Source organism: Suncus etruscus, chromosome 4 (assembly GCF_024139225.1).
Source record: "Suncus etruscus isolate mSunEtr1 chromosome 4, mSunEtr1.pri.cur, whole genome shotgun sequence".
Classification (NCBI taxonomy): Eukaryota; Metazoa; Chordata; class Mammalia; order Eulipotyphla; family Soricidae; genus Suncus; species Suncus etruscus.
Genome location: NC_064851.1, coordinates 68280947 through 68299569, shown reverse-complemented (window position 1 = coordinate 68299569; position 18623 = coordinate 68280947). Strand labels below are relative to the sequence as shown.

General features: G+C 37.0%; 1 protein-coding gene across 1 annotated transcript in view; it reads left to right on the top strand.

The window, feature by feature from the left end:
• FBXL4 (F-box and leucine rich repeat protein 4) overlaps positions 1-8476 on the top strand; it is a 70580-nt gene extending 62104 nt beyond the window's left edge. Inside the window, exons 8-9 of the mRNA XM_049771333.1 lie at positions 3085-3397; positions 8184-8476. Coding sequence (XP_049627290.1) covers positions 3085-3397; positions 8184-8347 — 477 coding nt within the window. The 3' untranslated portion in view covers positions 8348-8476. The remainder of the gene's footprint in view (positions 1-3084; positions 3398-8183) is intronic.
• The last annotated feature ends 10147 nt before the right edge of the window (positions 8477-18623 follow it).

Here is an 18623-nt window from a genome sequence, read left to right as displayed (position 1 = left end):
CACACACACACACACACACACACACACACACACACACACACACACACACAAACTTTGCATCCATTTACTAGGAAAACTGAATAAACAGGATAGTTGCAAGATGTCAGAAAAAATTTCCATGTGTTTTATGCTTGCAGTTACCAGGTACCTCTTCTGACCTTAAATAGATCCAATGTAAACATCATTTAGAGTTCAACAATAAAATCAGAGCTGTCCCAGGATTTTATTGTATAGGCATTTATTGTAATGTCTCCATAATTTTTAGTCCATGATTAAGTCCCAAGTAGGAATTCAGGCCCATACAGGTCTCTGGAATCATCTTTAAAATCTACCTGCCTTACTTCTGGTTCAAATTTAGTCATTTCATGGAATTTTTTGTGCCTCTCTGGTAAATCCAGGAACTTCCAATAGCAGTTTTATGATAGCAAACTAACCATCTACTGACATTGGATCTTTGTTTATTGGTAGTCTATACCTTTTAGTTTGGTAGAGACTCCTTGACTTGGATTATACCTACTTTGCCTGTTACTTACCTCCCTTTAAACTAGAGCAACAAGTTTTAGAAAAGCAAGTGTATGAAAAGGCACACTTTAGAGTTAGAATTTTATATATTTTACAGTTGGAATTGGATATATTTTAAGTCCAAATTTTCCCAAGTTTACCTATGGGCTATTTCTCCTAATACATAGTTAAAAAAATAAAAAAGACTAAGATATGATCATCCTTTGGATCATATCCTTAGGGTATGATCATACTTCATTATCCTTTTGGTATTTTCGAAGGAATTGTGAGCAAAGAAAATACCTTTGCTTAAACCAGTGTTTTCCAGTCTACATCATCGTGAATCTATTTTTCCATATTATATTACATATATGTATTATATGTGTGTAATATATACCATGTAGTATACTATGCTAAATAAATAGGCTAGTTTTAAACTTAAACTATTTAAAAATTTTAGTTCTATTTTTAAAAATATATTTTTATTTAACATTGGTTTAAAGAATATAAATATTACATTTTTATTTTTTATCACACATAAGTGGTAATACCTACTATCTGTCTTTCTCCACTGTATCAATCAGCTCTTTAGAATGAATGACTCAACTAACTACAAATCTATAAACTTTTTTTTATTTTTAGACTGCCATCTTAATAGAAACCTCTTGTCATCTCTCCTCTAAGGTAGAATCTGTCTTCTTGTGGGTTTCCTCTTCCTTTTATTTTTTTGGTGCTCCTTTTTTTTTTGTTTTTTGGGCCGCACCCATTTGATGCTCAGGGGTTACTCCTGGCTCAGTGCTCAGAAATTGCCCCTGGTTTGGGGGGACCATATGGGACGCCAGGGTATCGAACTGAAGTCCTTCCTTGGCTAGCGCTTGCAAGGCAGATGCCTTACCTCTAGCGCCACCTCACCAGCCCCTCCTCTTCCTTTCTTATAAGTGCTACTGGGTTACTTCTCCTACTTTCTTAGCCTTTGCAGACCATCCTCCAGTTAGAAACCACTGTAGATTTTGTTTAAATAATATTATATTTGTTTCAAACTCTTTTGACTTCTATCCTGCTTAAAAATTCAAACTCGGGCCCAGAGAGATAGCACAGCGGTGTTTGCCTTGCAAGCAGCCGATCCAGGACCAAAGGTGGTTGGTTCGAATCCCGGTGTCCCATATGGTTCCCCGTGCCTGCCAGGAGCTATTTCTGAGCAGACAGCCAGGAGTAATCCCTGAGCACCGCTGGGTGTGGCCCAAAAACCAAAAAAAAAAAAAATTCAAACTCACCCATAGCCATTCTCTGGCCCCTACGTAAATCTTAGCCCTCACAGTTTGTCCTCTTTTCTGCTGTTCTCTGAATTCTGCTTCTTGAATGCATAATATCCATTACTAGAACACTCAGGAACCACCACTCCTCCCTTAACTCCTGATGCTGAAGACTTTCACCTTCACTTGGTTTTCTACTTTCACACCATCTATTTATTACTCTCAGATTTTTTTCTGTTCATTTGTTTGTGTTTCTTTCCCCCCAAATGTGCACCAAGACTTTAGTATTTCAGTTGCCTCTGTTCCTCTCATCTCAAGTGGTACTAGTACATAGTAGTGGAAAATAGGAAAAACATGAACAAAAGCAAATAAGCATTGGAAACATTTGATACTTTTTTCTTTTTATTTGGTGATCATTTTTTTTACCTGATGATGACAAAAAAAATCTAAAGAACTTCTTAAAAGAGCCTTGTAAAATATTATTTGTATAGGCCTATAAATTAAAGAATTTCATTCTTGACTAGCAAGGCTTATTGTGTGTCCATGAGGTAGATTATTGGACAGTCCAGTAACTTTCAATAGTTATATGTAACCAAATATTTTCCTATTGTATAATGATTCTCCAAATGTCTTGTTTAACCAAAACTTAATATCCTTAAAGTATTGTCATCATATTTATATCCTAGCCTAATGTGTGCCATTATGAGGGAGATGATTTATAAAGTTTATTATATATGTACATGGAGTATATATATGCATATATACATATATACACACATACATATAAATATATATATATGTTTTAGTTTGGTATATAAAGGAACTAGGTTTTGCCCACAAGTATCAACTCAAAGATCAAAATGAGTAGTAAAGAATAATACTCAAGTCCTAATTAGAGGTAGAGGATTTCAGACTGCTTTGGGTTTAAACTCAGACACCTGTTTCAATTTCTGTTTAATGGATTATTTGGGGTGGGGTATTGGGCCACATCAGGCAGCGCTCAGAGGATACTCCTGGCTCTGCACTCAGAAATCACCCCTAGCAGGCTCGGGGGACCATATGAGATGCTGGGAATTGAACCCGGGTCTGTACTGCAAGGCAAACACCCTACCATTGTGCTATTGCTCGGCCCTTGTTCAATGAATTTTTAAATATGTTATTCTTGTTGATATATAAAATAGCAGCAGATCTATGAGATGAATGCAGTGATTTGTACTAACAGGCATGTGGATTGTATACATGGAAACAAAGAAAGATGATTCTTTTACCTTGTTTTAAGTAATATGCATTTCTGAACAAATGTAAAAGACTGGACTTATTTGATTTCCAGATCGAAGATTATGATGTGATAGCTAGCATGATAGGAGCCAAGTGTAAAAAGCTCCGTACTCTGGATCTGTGGCGATGTAAGAACATTACTGAGAATGGGATAGCAGAACTGGCTTCTGGATGTCCACTTCTGGAGGAGCTTGACCTCGGCTGGTGCCCTACCCTGCAGAGCAGCACTGGGTGTTTTGCCAGACTGGCACGCCAGCTCCCAGACTTGCAAAAACTCTTTCTTACAGCCAACAGGTCAGTGTGTGACACAGACATTGAAGAATTGGCTTGTAATTGTTCCAGGTTACGGCAACTGGACATATTAGGTAAGGATACTATCCATAAACTTATTTTTTTATTAAAAATTTTTTTTTTGTTTCAGGCCACACACCCAGTGGCACTCAGGGGTTACTCTTGGCCCTGCACTCAGAAGTCACTCCTGGCAAGCTCAGGGAATCAAACCAGTTCTGTCCTGGGTCAGCTGCTTGCAAGGCAAAAGCCCTACCGCTGTGCTATCTCTCTGGCCCCATGAAATTATTTTAAAGTCTGTTTTCTTGATACAAAACCTAATCTCAGATGTTTCAGAAACAAAATGTAGTGGATACAGTGAAAATTTTGCCCTGAAAAGGGGAAAATAAAAGAGGGAGGGGAAAGAAAAGTGTCTTTCATGGAGACAGGCTGAGGGGAGACTGGAAAGAAAACTGGGGACATTGGTTACCGAAGTGTACAGTGGCAAAGGGACAGATTTGAACATTGTATGACTAAAACTCTACCATTAACAACTCTGGAACTATCTCATGGTGGATCAATTAAAAAAAAACTGATTTGGTAGGGTGTGCAAGACAGGTCAGTTGATACAGAGAGCAACTAAATACTTAAGGAAAAGAGTGAGAATAACAATTTTATAGTCAAACTTATCAGCCCCAATGTTAAGCTTTTTATCAAGTAGTATTGTAAAATATTTACCTCTCATATTTGTAGTTTTGGGGAATCACTATGCCCTAAAAGTCATTTCTCATAAACTTTTCCAGTTCCACAATTCTGTCTTCATTGTTCCCTGAACTTTATCTTCGAGAAGCACTGTGAGGTTTTGTTGCTTCTCACTTTAGTCAGGAGTGCTGACAGAATCACTGTTCCAGTTGCCTGTGCAACAGCTATTCTGGAGCCCACATATCACTTATCTTAAGTTCCCTAGAAATATTCTAGAGCTCAAAAGTTGGTCCATGAAGGAATTACAGTTTTCCTGTTTATTAAACATTTAGCATAAGGAAAACCTGATGCTTTTCTGCACATGTTTGTAGTTCTGTTAAGAATCTCTTCCATGATTGAGGCTTATAATACATTTGTAGGTGTTGTTTAAATCGTCTTATCCAAGCACTTTTATTTTTTTGAGAAAAAAGTAGTTTTTTTTTTTTTTTTTTTAAAACCAGTGCAACATTCCCATCACCAATGTCCCCCATCTCCTCCCACTTCCCTTGCTTGTATTCATGACAGGCATTCTATTTCTCTCACTACCATTGTCATGATAGTTGTTAGTGTAGTTATTTCTCTATCTGCATTCACCACTCTTTGTGAATCATGGCTGGTCCTTCAAGCCTTTATCGATGTTGTCTCTGGGTATTATTACAATAATGTATTTTATTTTAAATCCCACAAATGAGTGAGACTATTCCGCATCTATTCTCTCTGTCTGACTTATTTCACTTAGCATAATAGTTTCCATGTCCATCCATGTATAGGAAAATTTCATGACTTCATTTTCCCTTTATTTATTTCTCTTATCTCTTTATTGTTTCACCATTACACACTGAGTATATTCCAGCATTTTTAGCTAGAAATCTTGTATTCCTTCCTGAAGAATTGTGAAAGCCATGATGAGGAATCTGCACAAATTAAACAAAGAAGAGTTATTATTGAGTCATTTTTAGGGACATGAGTGATTTCTTTGAGCTGTATTTTAGGTCAAGTAATCAGGAAACAATTCTTAGTTAAAATGGTCAAGATTAAATAAGAGAGAGCTGGAGAGATAGCACAGCGGCGTTTGCCTTGCAAGCAGCTGATCCAGGACCAAAGGTGGTTGGTTCGAATCCTGGTGTCCAATATGGTCCCCTGTGCCTGCCAGGAGCTATTTCTGAGCAGACAGCCAGGAGTAACCCCTGAGCAACGCCGGATGTGACCCAAAAACTAAAAAAAAAAAAAAAAAAAAAAAAAGGAAAAGAAAAGATTAAATAAGAGATTAGATTAAGTTATCTACCTAATGAGACTTTGAAACAGTTGTTGATTAGGACATTGTCTTAATGTATTAGGACATTGTCCACTATCCCTTTATTCTTTCACTCATTATACACCAGGGGGTCTCAAACTCGCAGCCCGCAGGCCGTTTGCGGCCCTCCATACAACATTTTGTGGCCCTGCCCTAGAGGAATCTTTTTTGTTTTGTTTTGTTTTGTTTTAGTTGTTTGGGTCACACCCCCCAATGTTCAAAGCTAACTACTGACTTTGCACTCAAGGATCACCCCGACTTTGCCTCCTGCGGCCCCCAGGTAAATTGAGTTTGAGACCCCTGTTTATACACTGAGTATATACTATGATTGAAATTGTTTCTGTGTTAAATTATGTTAAAAAATTTCCCCTTCCCATAAATATAGGATCATATTACTTATATGTGGTATTTATAATAACTGCATGAAAAAAGACAGTGGTTTAAGTGGGGGTTGTCAGGAACACTCTAGGCCCCAGAGTATAGTGAGGAAAAGAAAGAAATTGAGTGGAGGAGGAGAAAGACAAATATGAAATGACGGGTGTTCTTAGGTACATTGGTGGTGTTACAAGAGGACATAACTAAATATCCAAGCCAGAGTCAACAGTGAAATCATGATACCCAAACTTTAATGACCAAAGCTAAAAATGAGCCTGTTACAAAGGTTGGCTGGTGGGGCCAGAGAGCATGAAGGTAAGGTGTTGCCTTGCATGCAGGACGGTGGTTCAAATCCCGTATCCCATATGGTCCCCTGAGCCTGCCAGAAGCGATTTCTGAAAGTAGAGCCAGGAGTAATCCCTGAGCACTGCTGGGTGTGACCCAAACTCCCCTCCTCCCAAAAAAATTAAAAAATGGTTGGCTGGGTCATGGGAATGATGGGATGGAATGGACTGTGAGAAGATTGGTGGTGGAATATTGACACTGGTAGTGAGATTTGTCCTGAAACATTATATGTCTAAAATCTAACTATGAATAACTTAAATAACTGTTTAAATGACAATAATTTAAATAAAAGTATAACTCTTCCCTTCTAGTTTGATATTCTTTTTCTTGTTTTGTTTTTGGCCCACACCCATTGATGCTCAGGGGTTACTCCTGGCTATGCCTTCAGAAATCGCCCCTGGCTTGGGGGACCATATGGGATACTGGGGGATCAAACTTCGGTCCATCCTGGCCTTACCTCTAGCACCACCACTCCAGCCCCCTAATTTGATATTCTTGGTATTAACAGGAATCACACATTTGTGAGGCTTGAATGTTTGATTATGGTGTTTTCTGGGTGCCACACATCAGGTTTCTGTGCTTTATACTTCCAGCTGTGGTGATTTCTGAGTTCACACTCCTTTAGTCACAGTGCTTACAGATATTCAGGTCAAGGGGTTGTTGTCATGGCTGTTGCATTTGCACACTTATATAGTTGTGATGTTTGCCAGTGTCCCCACCTCTTCAGTGTGACACTATGCTGTGAGGGAGCCTGAACTGCAACACCAGAGATCCTAAAGAATAGAATTTCTAAACATAGCAAAGCTGATAGAGTCACATTGGCATACAACAATAGCACCAGGGATCAAACTCAAGGTCTCATGCTTGCAGGCTATTATTGTCTTAATCACTGAACCTCAGAATAGACTGGAAGACTAGGACAGGAAGTTTTCCTTAGTTTCCCAATCATATATAGTTTGGCCTTAGTCCTCTATCCCTCCTTCCCATGATACACTTATAAAGACATTGATGGGTATTTCTACAACTTGTTCTTTCTTGTCATAGGTGTTATCACTGCTTCTCTGGGACCACATAGACAAATATCCCCACTACTTTTTAATGTCCTTTTCTCAAGAAATGTATCAACATTGGAGGTTTTAGTGGTTTTTCTAGCTATCCTTGCAAATATTTACACATAGTATGATTTAGTATGTTATTTTTTATGTATCTGGAATGCCTTCCAATTTTTCCATATTGATTAATGGTTATACCGGTCCTAACTCTGAGTCATACTAAGTAATAGCAAACAGAAATTATCTGCTTTTAGATAATGTGATAAAGCTGTTCTGAACACCAGTTCTAAATTCTGTATTAATTTGTATTAATCAATGCAGGACCATTCACAAGCAGGATTAGAAATACATTGACAGCTTCAGAAGTTTATATCACAGGGAAGGGAGTAGGTGGATTTCTCAGAGAACAAGGTATAAGTTAGTAGTACTTCAGAAGCTTTATACCAATTGTTTTATATAATTTAATTTCTAAATATTCCATAATTCAAGTTTAACATGGGCTAATTGGCACTTGTCATCCATCATCCTTTTTCTAGTAATATCATTATTTTAGTCACCACTTAATGTAGAATTTATCAGACTATATTGTAGTCATTTGATTTTAATTCTAGTCAAAAATTCTTTAAGGCAGACACATATCTTACACATATTTGTATCTACAGTGCCTGAAACAAGAGATTCTCAACAGGATAGTTTGCTTAGTAATTGTAGTGCTTAGAAGTAGAAAGTGAATCATTGTAAGACTTGTTGCCTGGTTTTATCCATGGTTTAAGGAAAAACCATGTCAATACCATTTTTGAATTGTGGTGACAGAAATAGAAAAATCTGGAAGAGCTTATTGGAAGGGAATGAAGTTAGTGAGAGTGTAGACAAAATTCAGGTTCTAGTGACCTGGTAAAGATTCAATTTCTATTTTTTCATACTATTTGATTTTAAAGTCTTAAAATATTTTACCTATTAAAAGACAGTATTTTAATGTATTTCAAGAGATAGTAAATTCTTTTTTAGTCTTAAGTAAATGTTATTGTCATTATATTTTTTAATCTTTATTATTTCTTATTTTTTAAAAAAAAACAGGAACAAGATTGGTAAGCCCTGCATCCTTGAGAAAACTCCTGGAGTCCTGTAAAGATCTTTCCTTACTTGATGTGTCCTTCTGTTCACAGATTGATAATAGAGCTGTTCTAGAGCTTACTGTGAGCTTTCCAAAAGTATTCATTAAAAAGAGCTTTACTCAGTGACTTGATCTGTGTTCTAGATTAAAAATTAATGTGCTTTGTTGGGTCTTATTTGAGAAGTGGTTTTCAGTACCATTAAGACATTTATGTTCCAATTGGCTATTTGATGATTTTGAAGAAAATATGAAATTGTCTATTAAGTAAAAATGTAAAGAAATGTTTTCAGAAAATAATAAGCAATTTTATTTAAGTGTGAATGGCAATATTATTTTTACCTTTTATCAATCAGTATATTATGCTTTAATCAGTATTTACATGTTGAATAAAGAGTAACATGTAAACATTTGAACGTATTTTAAGGAAACAGCAATAAAATATTTATGAAAAATAAAATGAATTTTCCACACCTCTGTGTAATGATGCCTCATAAATAAGTGTTGTGATCTGATCTGTATTTTATTTAGCATGTTCAAAATGGACCAAATTAATTGGAAACTCTTATTTGTTATCTCCTAAGATGATTTTTGAAGTTAGTGCTTTCTATTAAACTAAAAAAGATTTTTTTTTCACTTTGGTACATTCATCTCTTTCTACTATTGGATTTTAGCCACCATTAAGATTAAGACATAACTGCTAAACAAAATACTGCCACTGTTGAGCAGATGCCTAAAGAATTTGAGAGGGAGGAAAGCTCTAAACTTTATGAATTATATGTGTATTTTATTTTTTATTTTTCCTGTGCCCAGAACCTTCCTAAGTAAATACCAATTACAGTGAAAAGAAGCAAACACTTGTTAGTTTTTAAAATTTATTTCATTTTACTGCTAGGAAAGTAGACATAATGTTTTGTTTCTTAAAAAAGGAATATTTTTTGAATAGCATGCTAAGAATATGTTGACAAAATTGTTCTTTCATACAGGTGAGATGTTAACTCCAGCATCAACTTACCATATGTGGCTAATTAATACTACTTTACATTTTAGTTAAAAATTTCACTCAGCCCTAGATAGACCAGCAGCATTGTGCTTTTTGTGACTCAAAAGAGGCATTTTTACACTCAGCTGAATATGCCCTGAGAACTCCTCCACTTCGTTCTGCAGCTGTGCATTTCTTGCAGTCAGTGACACACTGACATAAAACACACCACCTGGTTGCAATGGTCACAAAGAGAAAGAAACACAGAAATTCACCTTCTTAGTGAATGAAGATAGACGTTCTGAAGACCCAACTAGTATTAGGCACCTATATAGCCTCTCTGATAAGGGCCTTAGAAAGGAATGGTTAAGGATAGTCGAGAAACTCAAAAGAAATCATAGAATGGTCAGCCAGTGAGACATCAGAAGCTATGATAATAGAAATGAGAAAATTTCAAACAAATTATAGGACTGAAAAACTTGATAGGTGGAATTAAAAGTTTAGTGGAAGGCTTCACCAGAGAGTAACAGCTGATGAGGACAGAATCATTGAGCTTAAAGATGAGTTGCATAACACCTCCAGACAACAGGAGAAGATGGAAGTCTCAAAAAGAAAGTGAAAAAAAAAAAAAACAAACTCAAAATAGATGACAAAAGGGACCAGAGTGGTTGTGCTAAGTGGTAAGGCATCTGCCTTGTGCATGCTAGATCATGACGGATCACAGTTCGATCCCCTGGTGTCTCATATGGTCCTCCAAGCCAGGAGCGATTTCTGAATGCATAGCCATAGAGTGCATAGCCTGAGCATCACCAGGTGTGCCCCAAAAACCAAAAAAAAAAAAAATGACAAAAGACAGGATAAATTCAACAATATTAAGAGGAAAATTTATATTTTTACAAGCATTCATCAGGGAGTAATAGCCTATATAAATAACAACCATACTGCTTAAGAAATTGGAAAATGACCAACAAAATCAGTAGAAAGCAGGCAGGAGGAAGAAAATAATAAAAATCAGAGCAGAAATTAGTGAACTGAAAACCCCCCAAAACTGTCTATAAGATCAATGAAAAGAAGTTGGTTCTTTGAAAAATAAACAAGATTGAGAAGCCATTAACAAGACTCACAAAGACCCTAATAAACTAAATAAACTAATAAACGACCATAATAAATTAATTCTGAAATGAAAAGGGGATGTCATAACACTACAGAAATTCAAAGGATAATCAATTGTGAAAATTCTTATGCCACAAGATGAGAGAATCTAGAAGAAATGAATGCTTGAACTCATAACCTTTCAAGTTTGAACCAGAATTATGAGGAATGCTTAAATAGACCTACCACTATTGAGGAAAGTGAAATAGCAATCAAAAGTTTTCCAGAAACAAAGGCCCAGGCCCACATGAGTTCAGTTGTGAATACTTTGAAACTTTTACGGAGGATCTATTGCCAAGCTCTTCCAGGAAATAGAAGAAGCACTAAATTTCTCTGAATCTGGTACATAATGCACACAGACACCAGAAGAAAAAAAAAAGAATTAAAGGCTGATATCGTTGATGAACATAGTTGCAAAAATCCTCAACAAAATATTATCACATAGGGGCCGGAGAGATAGCATGAAGGTAAGGCGTTTGCCTTTCATGCAGGAGGTCATTGGTTCAAATCCCGGCGTCCCCCGTGGTCCCCCGTGCCTGCCAGGAGCAACTTCTGAGCCTGGAGCCAGGAATAACCCCTGAGCACTGCCAGGTGTGACCCAAAAACTACAAAAAAAAAAAAAAAAAAAAAAAAAAAAAAGAAAGAAAGAAAGAAAGAAAGAAAGAAAGAAAGAAAAGAAAAGAAAAGAAAAACAATATTATCAAATAGAAATAATTCATGAATAAAGGACATGCAGCATGACCAAGTAGGATTAATCATGGGTTTGTAAGGATGCTTTAACATGCAGGTCAGTCAACATAATAATAGCACATAAAGAACAAATAAAAATATAGGGGCCGGAGCAATAGCACAGAGGTAATGCATTTGCCTTGCACTTGGCCAACACAGGACGGACCCCAGCTCAAATCCCAGCATCCCATATGGTCCCCGAGCCTGCCACAAGCGATTTCTGAGCAAAGAGCCAGGAGTAAACCCTAAGCACAGCCAGGTGTGACCCAAAAACCTATAGATAGATAGATATAGATATAGATATATATAGGCAGAAAAGGCATTTGACAATATCTAGTACCTATTTATAAAAAAAAAACTCATCAAGAAGGGACTAGACGGAACTTATCTCAATAAAACATGGGAGGCATCACTTTCCCCAACTTTAAATTGTATTTTAAAGCTATAGTCATTAAAAAAGCATGGTAATTGAATAAAGACAGACCCGCAGATCAGTGGAATAGACTTGAGTAGTCAGAGAATGTTCCCCAGACATACAATCAATTAATCTTTTATAAAAGGACAAGAAATGCAAAATGGAGAAAGGAAAGCCTCTAACAAGTGGTGTTAGAACAACTGATCATCTGTATACCAAAAAAAGTGAACTCAGACCTCCATCTAACATCAAAGGTCAAAGTCAAATGGATTAAAGATCTTGATATCATACCCCAAACCATAAGGTATATTGAACAGCACATAGGTAAGACACTTCATGGCATTGAGACTAAAGGCATCTTTAGGGACGAAACACCACTCTCCACTTGTTTAAGTGGAAGCAGAAATAAACAGATGGGACTATTAAATTGAGAAGTTTCTGCACCTCAAAGGAAATAGTGACTAGGATACAAAAACCAACCACACAATGGCAGAAACTATTCACCCAGTACCCATCAGATAAGGGCTAATATCTAATATATACATGGTATTTACAGAATTTAACAAGAAAAAAACATCTAACCCCATCAAAATATGAGAAGAAATGAACACTTTCTCAAAGAAGAAAGACAAATGGCTAAAAAGCATATGAAAAATGTTCCACATCACTACTCATCAGGGAGCTGCAAATCAAAACAATGATATATCTCATGCCACAGAGACTGACACATATCACAAAGAATAAGAGCAATTAGTGCTGGCAGAGATGTGGGGAGAAAGGAACTCTCATTCACTGCTGGTAGGAATGCCGTCTAGTCCAGCCTTTACGGAAAACAATATGGAAGTTTCTAAATATATATATATATATATAAAACCCTGGAAATTGAGCACCCAGGTGATCCAGCTATACCACTCCTAAGGATATACCCTAGGAACTTTAAAATGCCTTATACACACCTATATTGATTGCAGCACTATTTAAAATAGCCAGAATCCAGGGGCCGAAGAGATAGCATGGAGGTAGGGCAGTTGCCTTGAATGCAGAATGACAGTGGTTCAGATCCCGGCATTCCATATGGTCCCCTGAGTCTGCCAGGAGTGATTTCTGAGCATAGAGTCAGGAGTAACCCCCAAGCGCTGCTGGGTGTGACCCCAAAACAAAACAACAACAACAAAAAAAACTAAAATAAAATAACCAGAATCTGGAAACAACCAGCATGCCCTTCAACAGATGGATGGCAAAAGAAACTGTGCTACATATACACAATGGAATATTATGCAGCTGTCAGGAGAGATGAGATCATGAAGTTTTCCTATACATTGATGTACATGGAACCTATTATTCTTAGTGAAATAAGTCAGAGGGAGAGAGATAGACACAGAATAGTCTCATTCATCTTTGGGTTTTAAGAAAATAAATGACATTATTATAATAATGCCCAGAGACAATGGAGTTGAGGGCTAGAAGGACAAGCTCAAGATATGAAGCTCAGCACAAGGAGTGGTGAGTGCAGTTATATAAATAACTACACTAACAACTATCATGACTATGTTAATAAGTGAGAGTAGAATGCCTGTCTCTAATACAGACAGGGATTTGGGGAGGAAGAGGATTGGGGAATTGGTGGTGGGAATGTTGCAGTGTTGCTCTGGTGAAGTGGAGTGTTCTTTTTATGACTGAACCCCAACTACAAACATGTTTTTAATCATTGTGCTTAAATAAAGATATTGAAAAATTTTATATATATATATATATATATATAATTAAAACCATTTACCATAGCCTGTAGCCAGCATAGTGGGGTGGGGGAATTAAAAGCCTTTTCTCTAAGATCTGGCACATGGTAAGTTTGCCCACTCATCTCTTCTATTCAGTCTTGTACTGAAAGTACTTGCTGTAGCAATTACGCAAGAAAATAATACCAAGGGAATCCACATAGAAAATGATGTCAATTTCTTACTACATGCCAATGACATGATAATATATTTAGAAAATTCTAAAGACTTCAATAAATCTTTTAGAAACAATAGATTTGTATAGTAAATTGTCAGGCTACAAAATTAGTATGCAAAAGCCATTATTCAAGTAATAAAAGATAAAAAAAAATCCCATTCACAATTGTGCCTCACATAATCAAGTACCTCAGAATCAACAAAAGAGGGATGAAAAACATAAAATGACAAAACACTACAAAAAATAAAAGAACACAAGGAAATAGAGATGCCCTTACTCATGGATTGGGAGGATTAAAGTCACTAAATGGCAGTGCTTCTCAAAGCATTATATGATTTAAGAGTAACCAGTCCATTTTTTTTTCAAAGAAATAGATAAAAAAAAACACTTTTAAAATTTATATTGAACAGTAACAATCTGAATATCTAAAGCAGTCTTTCAGAAAAAGATGGGAGTCATCATTTGCCTCAATTTTAAACTACTATAAGGCAGTGTGCAGATGACAAAAATGGAGTAAAAAACCATGATATCAGGTCTTTATGAAACCATAAAGTACAGAGGAAAATGTAGATAGAGTACTCCACGCACTGAAGATAAAAGTATCTTCAAAGTTGAAATGCCCCTGTAAAAGAAAATGGAACAGAACAAATGGGTGTATATTCAACAGATGCTTATGCACCTCAAAGGAAACTTACTATGATAGAAAGACTGCCTCCAAAATGGGAACAACTATTCACCCAATACCCATATGCTAAGGGATTAGTACCTAATATGTCTAAGGCACTGGTAGAGCTTACAAGAAATAAACATCTAACCTCATCCAAAAATGGAAAAAAAAATTAACAGAAACTTTCTCAAACAAGTTTAGCTATTATTATTAAATATATTTGTTATATTTAATGTGCTAAAAATGCTCTACAACATTAATCATCAGAGAAATTGAAGCAATGACATCATCTCACAGACCACAGAGACTGGCACACATAAAAAAGAGCAGAAACAACCAGTGCTAGCATGGATGTAGGGAGAAAAGAATTCATTCACTGCTGGTGAAATGTCAACTCGTCCATCCTTTTTGGAAAACAATATGAACATTACTTCAAAAACTGCACACCAGGAGCAATACCACTCCTGAGAATTTACTCTATAGAGTCTCAAAAGCAATGCAGAAAAGCTCTTTATATTCTTATGGGTTTTGCAGCACTATTCACAATAGCCAGAATTTGGATACAACCCATGTGCCCCAAAATAGATGAGTGGATAAATAAACAGTGGTTCATACACGATAGAATACTATGAATTTGTGGGACCGGAGAGATAGCATGGAGGTAAGGCATTTGCGTTTCATGCAGGAGGTCATCGGTTCAAACCCCGGTGTCCCATATAATCCCCCATGCCTGCCAGGAACAATTTCTAAGCCTGGAGCTCAGAAATAACCCATGAGCACTGCAGGTGTGACCCCAAAACCAAATATATATATATATATATATATATATATATATATATATATATATATAAACATATATATATACACATATATATGTGTATACATGTATATATGTGTATATATATTAAAAAAATACTATGCAGTTGTTAGGAAAAATCAAATGAAATTGATTGGATGGATGGATATGGAGAGAATTATGTTAAGCAAAATTAGAATACTAGGTTCCAGACTCAAAGAACAAGACTATACAAGTAGAATAAAGCAAAGCAAGACTTAATTTTGTCTATCAATAAGTCCCAAACTGTCCCATCAGGGCTACCTCTCACAGGAGGTAACCCCCCACCCCGGTAGATTAGTGGCCATCTTACATAGGGTTGACACAGGTAAGTTATTGTATTTGGTGACCATTAAACTTATTGGTTAGTGTTTGAGGGATTTGCCACAGAGCTAACATGTGGCCTTGGTAAGTTATCTACCCTGACCAGATGTCTTGGAATGGTGCTTGTGGTCTCTAGTAGTCTTGGGGTCTATGTAGAAACTTGGCCTTTAAAAGGAAACAGCCTGTTAGCCTTAAATGGAAACTTAACATTGGTTTGAGAAAATGGAGTTCTTCTGCTTTAGACTTCACATTCCCTTCTCTTAGACATGAGTCAAATTATTTGACTCTCCTTGAGGATTGTACTGGATATGCTGGGCTCTAACCATTCACTTCACACTTTTTTCCCCACACTGGAACATTTATAAGAACCATAGCTGGCAACTTTCTTCCCAGTAGGGTCCATAATCAAAACTAGGGGTGGTATGCATTTCCTACCTCCTTCCCCACCTTTGCCAGCAGGGTCCACAATCCCACCCATTTTAGTCCACCCACTTCAGTTTTAACTTTAGGTCATTCTCTGAAATAGGTTAGGCAGTCTATTTCTGGTCCTCAGTGTTTTTCTTCCTCTCTTGACTTTTTCAGGTGGGATACATGCATATGCATCCAAGTCTAGATTCTGTCCTCCTTTATTGCAATAGGAGTGATGAGATGGCCACAGACAGTCCTTTTCACTAGGGTCCAACCTGGTGTTTATAAGGAAATACTTGTGGTCTCTATGGCTGAAGTGGGGAAGGACTCTCATTTTTTTCCATGCCTATTTGGACTTTTAGCTGGGTTACTGTAATACCTGTAAAGACTGGAGAGCAGTTTTATCTGAGATTTCAACTAAGACATCTTCCTGCACTCACAGGCAGAGAGGTGGGAGTCTGCCATCCAATCTCTCAAAAGAAGTGAACCCCTTTAAATAGGGGTAACACTGCATTTAAAGGGGTGAGGGGAAGATCTACCCATCCATCACAAGTTTCCAACGTTAATTGGAGGTTTCGTAGAGTCTGATTCATTCTCTCCACTTGCCCCGAACTCTGGGGTTGATAGGCATAGTGCACTGTAATTTCCAAATGATGCCAATGCCCTTAGCTAATTGATTTCCTGTGGCCCTTCTTGCTTTTACTTTCCTGGCAGCTTTCGTGCTTACCTCCCTGTTTCACATTTTCCCTAGAGATTTCGTCACCATAGAAGTCATTAAAGGGGAATATGGGTGAAGGTCCATCTTCTTTAACTTCTTCAGGCTGCCAAAGGACTGTAGACTCTACCGCAAAAACAGTGAACTTCCATGCTACTTTAGCTTTTAATGATGGTCCAGGTAACTGGCTGGTTTGGATTTGCAGTTATCAACATCTGAAAAAGATCAGATCAATTAAAGAGAGGAATATCATTTAATATTAATCAGGCCCTGGAACAATAAATGGTCTTCTCTATCCTTGGGAGGAGAGAGTAGTAGAAGATACTCCCTCTGGGATGGTGACATAGAGTTAATGATTAGAAACAAGCATCATAGCGCTATACCTGTTCTGAGGATTTTAGGCATCTGTGAAGTCATGCTGTCAGTATTTTTCAGGCTGAGCTCTTTAGTGTTATATAGGTGTTGCCGGAGAGGAGGCTTGGAATTCCACTAGGCTTAGCAACAACACATAAAGCACGGCTCTAAATTAATTGATTCCTAAGTCTTCCTGGTAAAGTTCTGGCTTCCACTATCCTAGTCAGACTATTGATATCATGCATTGTTTTTTAGTTCTTCCATGACCAGTCTATTATAGACAGTAAGTACACTTTTTAATGGGTTATTCAAGAGGAGTGGGGTTTAAGGTAAGTCTGCTAGAGTATATTTAATTCAGTCAGCTACAGAAAAATAGTTTTTCTCTCCACCTTCACCTTGAACCTTGTCAGATGGCTGAAAAATCTTGTTGTTTTTTTTTTCCTTTGAATAAACCTAGCAAGGCTGGATAAAACTCCATTTGGGACACCTCTTTATTTACAGAGAATTTCTGGGGCTTGGTCTAGGACAGAGAAGTGGTTTATAAATGGAAGCATTAATACTTTACCAGTCACATCATGATTAACTTGGCTTGGCCACTGTAAAGATGTGAAGGTCAGGTCAGCATGATGAGCTGGAGGTGGCCCTGAGCCTCATCTTCTGTTGGAGTATCCTGATAGGAGGGAGTCTGTCCCATCCCTTTCCAGGGTTGAGAGAGATTCTTATCTCCAGAACTTTTCTCAGTGCTGAGAGCAGGGCCCATTCTTGAGCCTGTAACCAGTCCTTGCATATCTAGATACTCCAAGATGATTTCCTATGTCCCTAGGCAAGTCTGCCTCTGTGGTCTTCCTGAGGTTAGCAGAGTACTTGTAACAGTACCCATTTTACTGAATCTGCTCCTGTCATTTAAACTCAACCCCTTTCAACTTTATTTCCCTGCAAGTGGGCTCTGGAGTCCCTTCGTTAGCTTTTAAGATTTCCTCTGTATGAGGAATAATCCCCATTACAGAGAGGAAAACTTCCCACTTGTTTGTATGCAAATATAATGCCACGATGCATGAAAAGTACAGAAGATACCAAGAAAAGAGAAAAAGCAATGTTTCTCAAACTTACCGAGCACAACCATTATGCATAAACATTATGCATAAAAATCTTAAAATCCATATGGAAAATCTCTCAAGGCCAAGTTTTCTAAGAGCACTTTAACATGAGTTTAGACTTATAAGCTCCTTTTCCATAGAATTCTCTATGCAGAAAATATATCATTTCTAATTTAGATACATACTAGCTGGGGAGACTGCTACTGTAACTAGTCCCTTCTGTGTATAGATTATTGTAGATTGGGTATTGATTCTGTTGTCGTTGATTTTGGGTTTGGTATTTAAGTCTGATCATTTTTTATTTCTACTCTAAGTTCATACGAGTGTTTGGTCCTGGTACCATCCATTTTATTCCCCCCCCCCAATTTATGAGGCAGAACAAGATGATTCAAGTTATGTGGTTCTATTTGAAAAAAAAAAAACTGGGAGGAATCCATATCTAGAAGTTATAAATATCAATTTAAAAGAAGAAAGGGAAAAAGAAGAAAAACATAACAAAGCAAAAAACAAAGAAACAAAACCAAAACCAGAAACTACAAAAATGCACAACAGCAACAAAAAACAACCAAATAATAACCATAAAAATGAAGGGAAAAAAAAGAGGAAGGAGGGCTGGTGTGGCAAGGTTTTGTGCTTTTTTTTTTGCATAGGCACAGTAAGTATTGGGGAAATAAATTATAAAGGGCCTAAGACACAGGTTTTCTCTGCCCTTTAGGCTCCATACACGTTCATTTTTACACACCAAGGTCTTTTTATGATGCCAGAAAACTTTCCA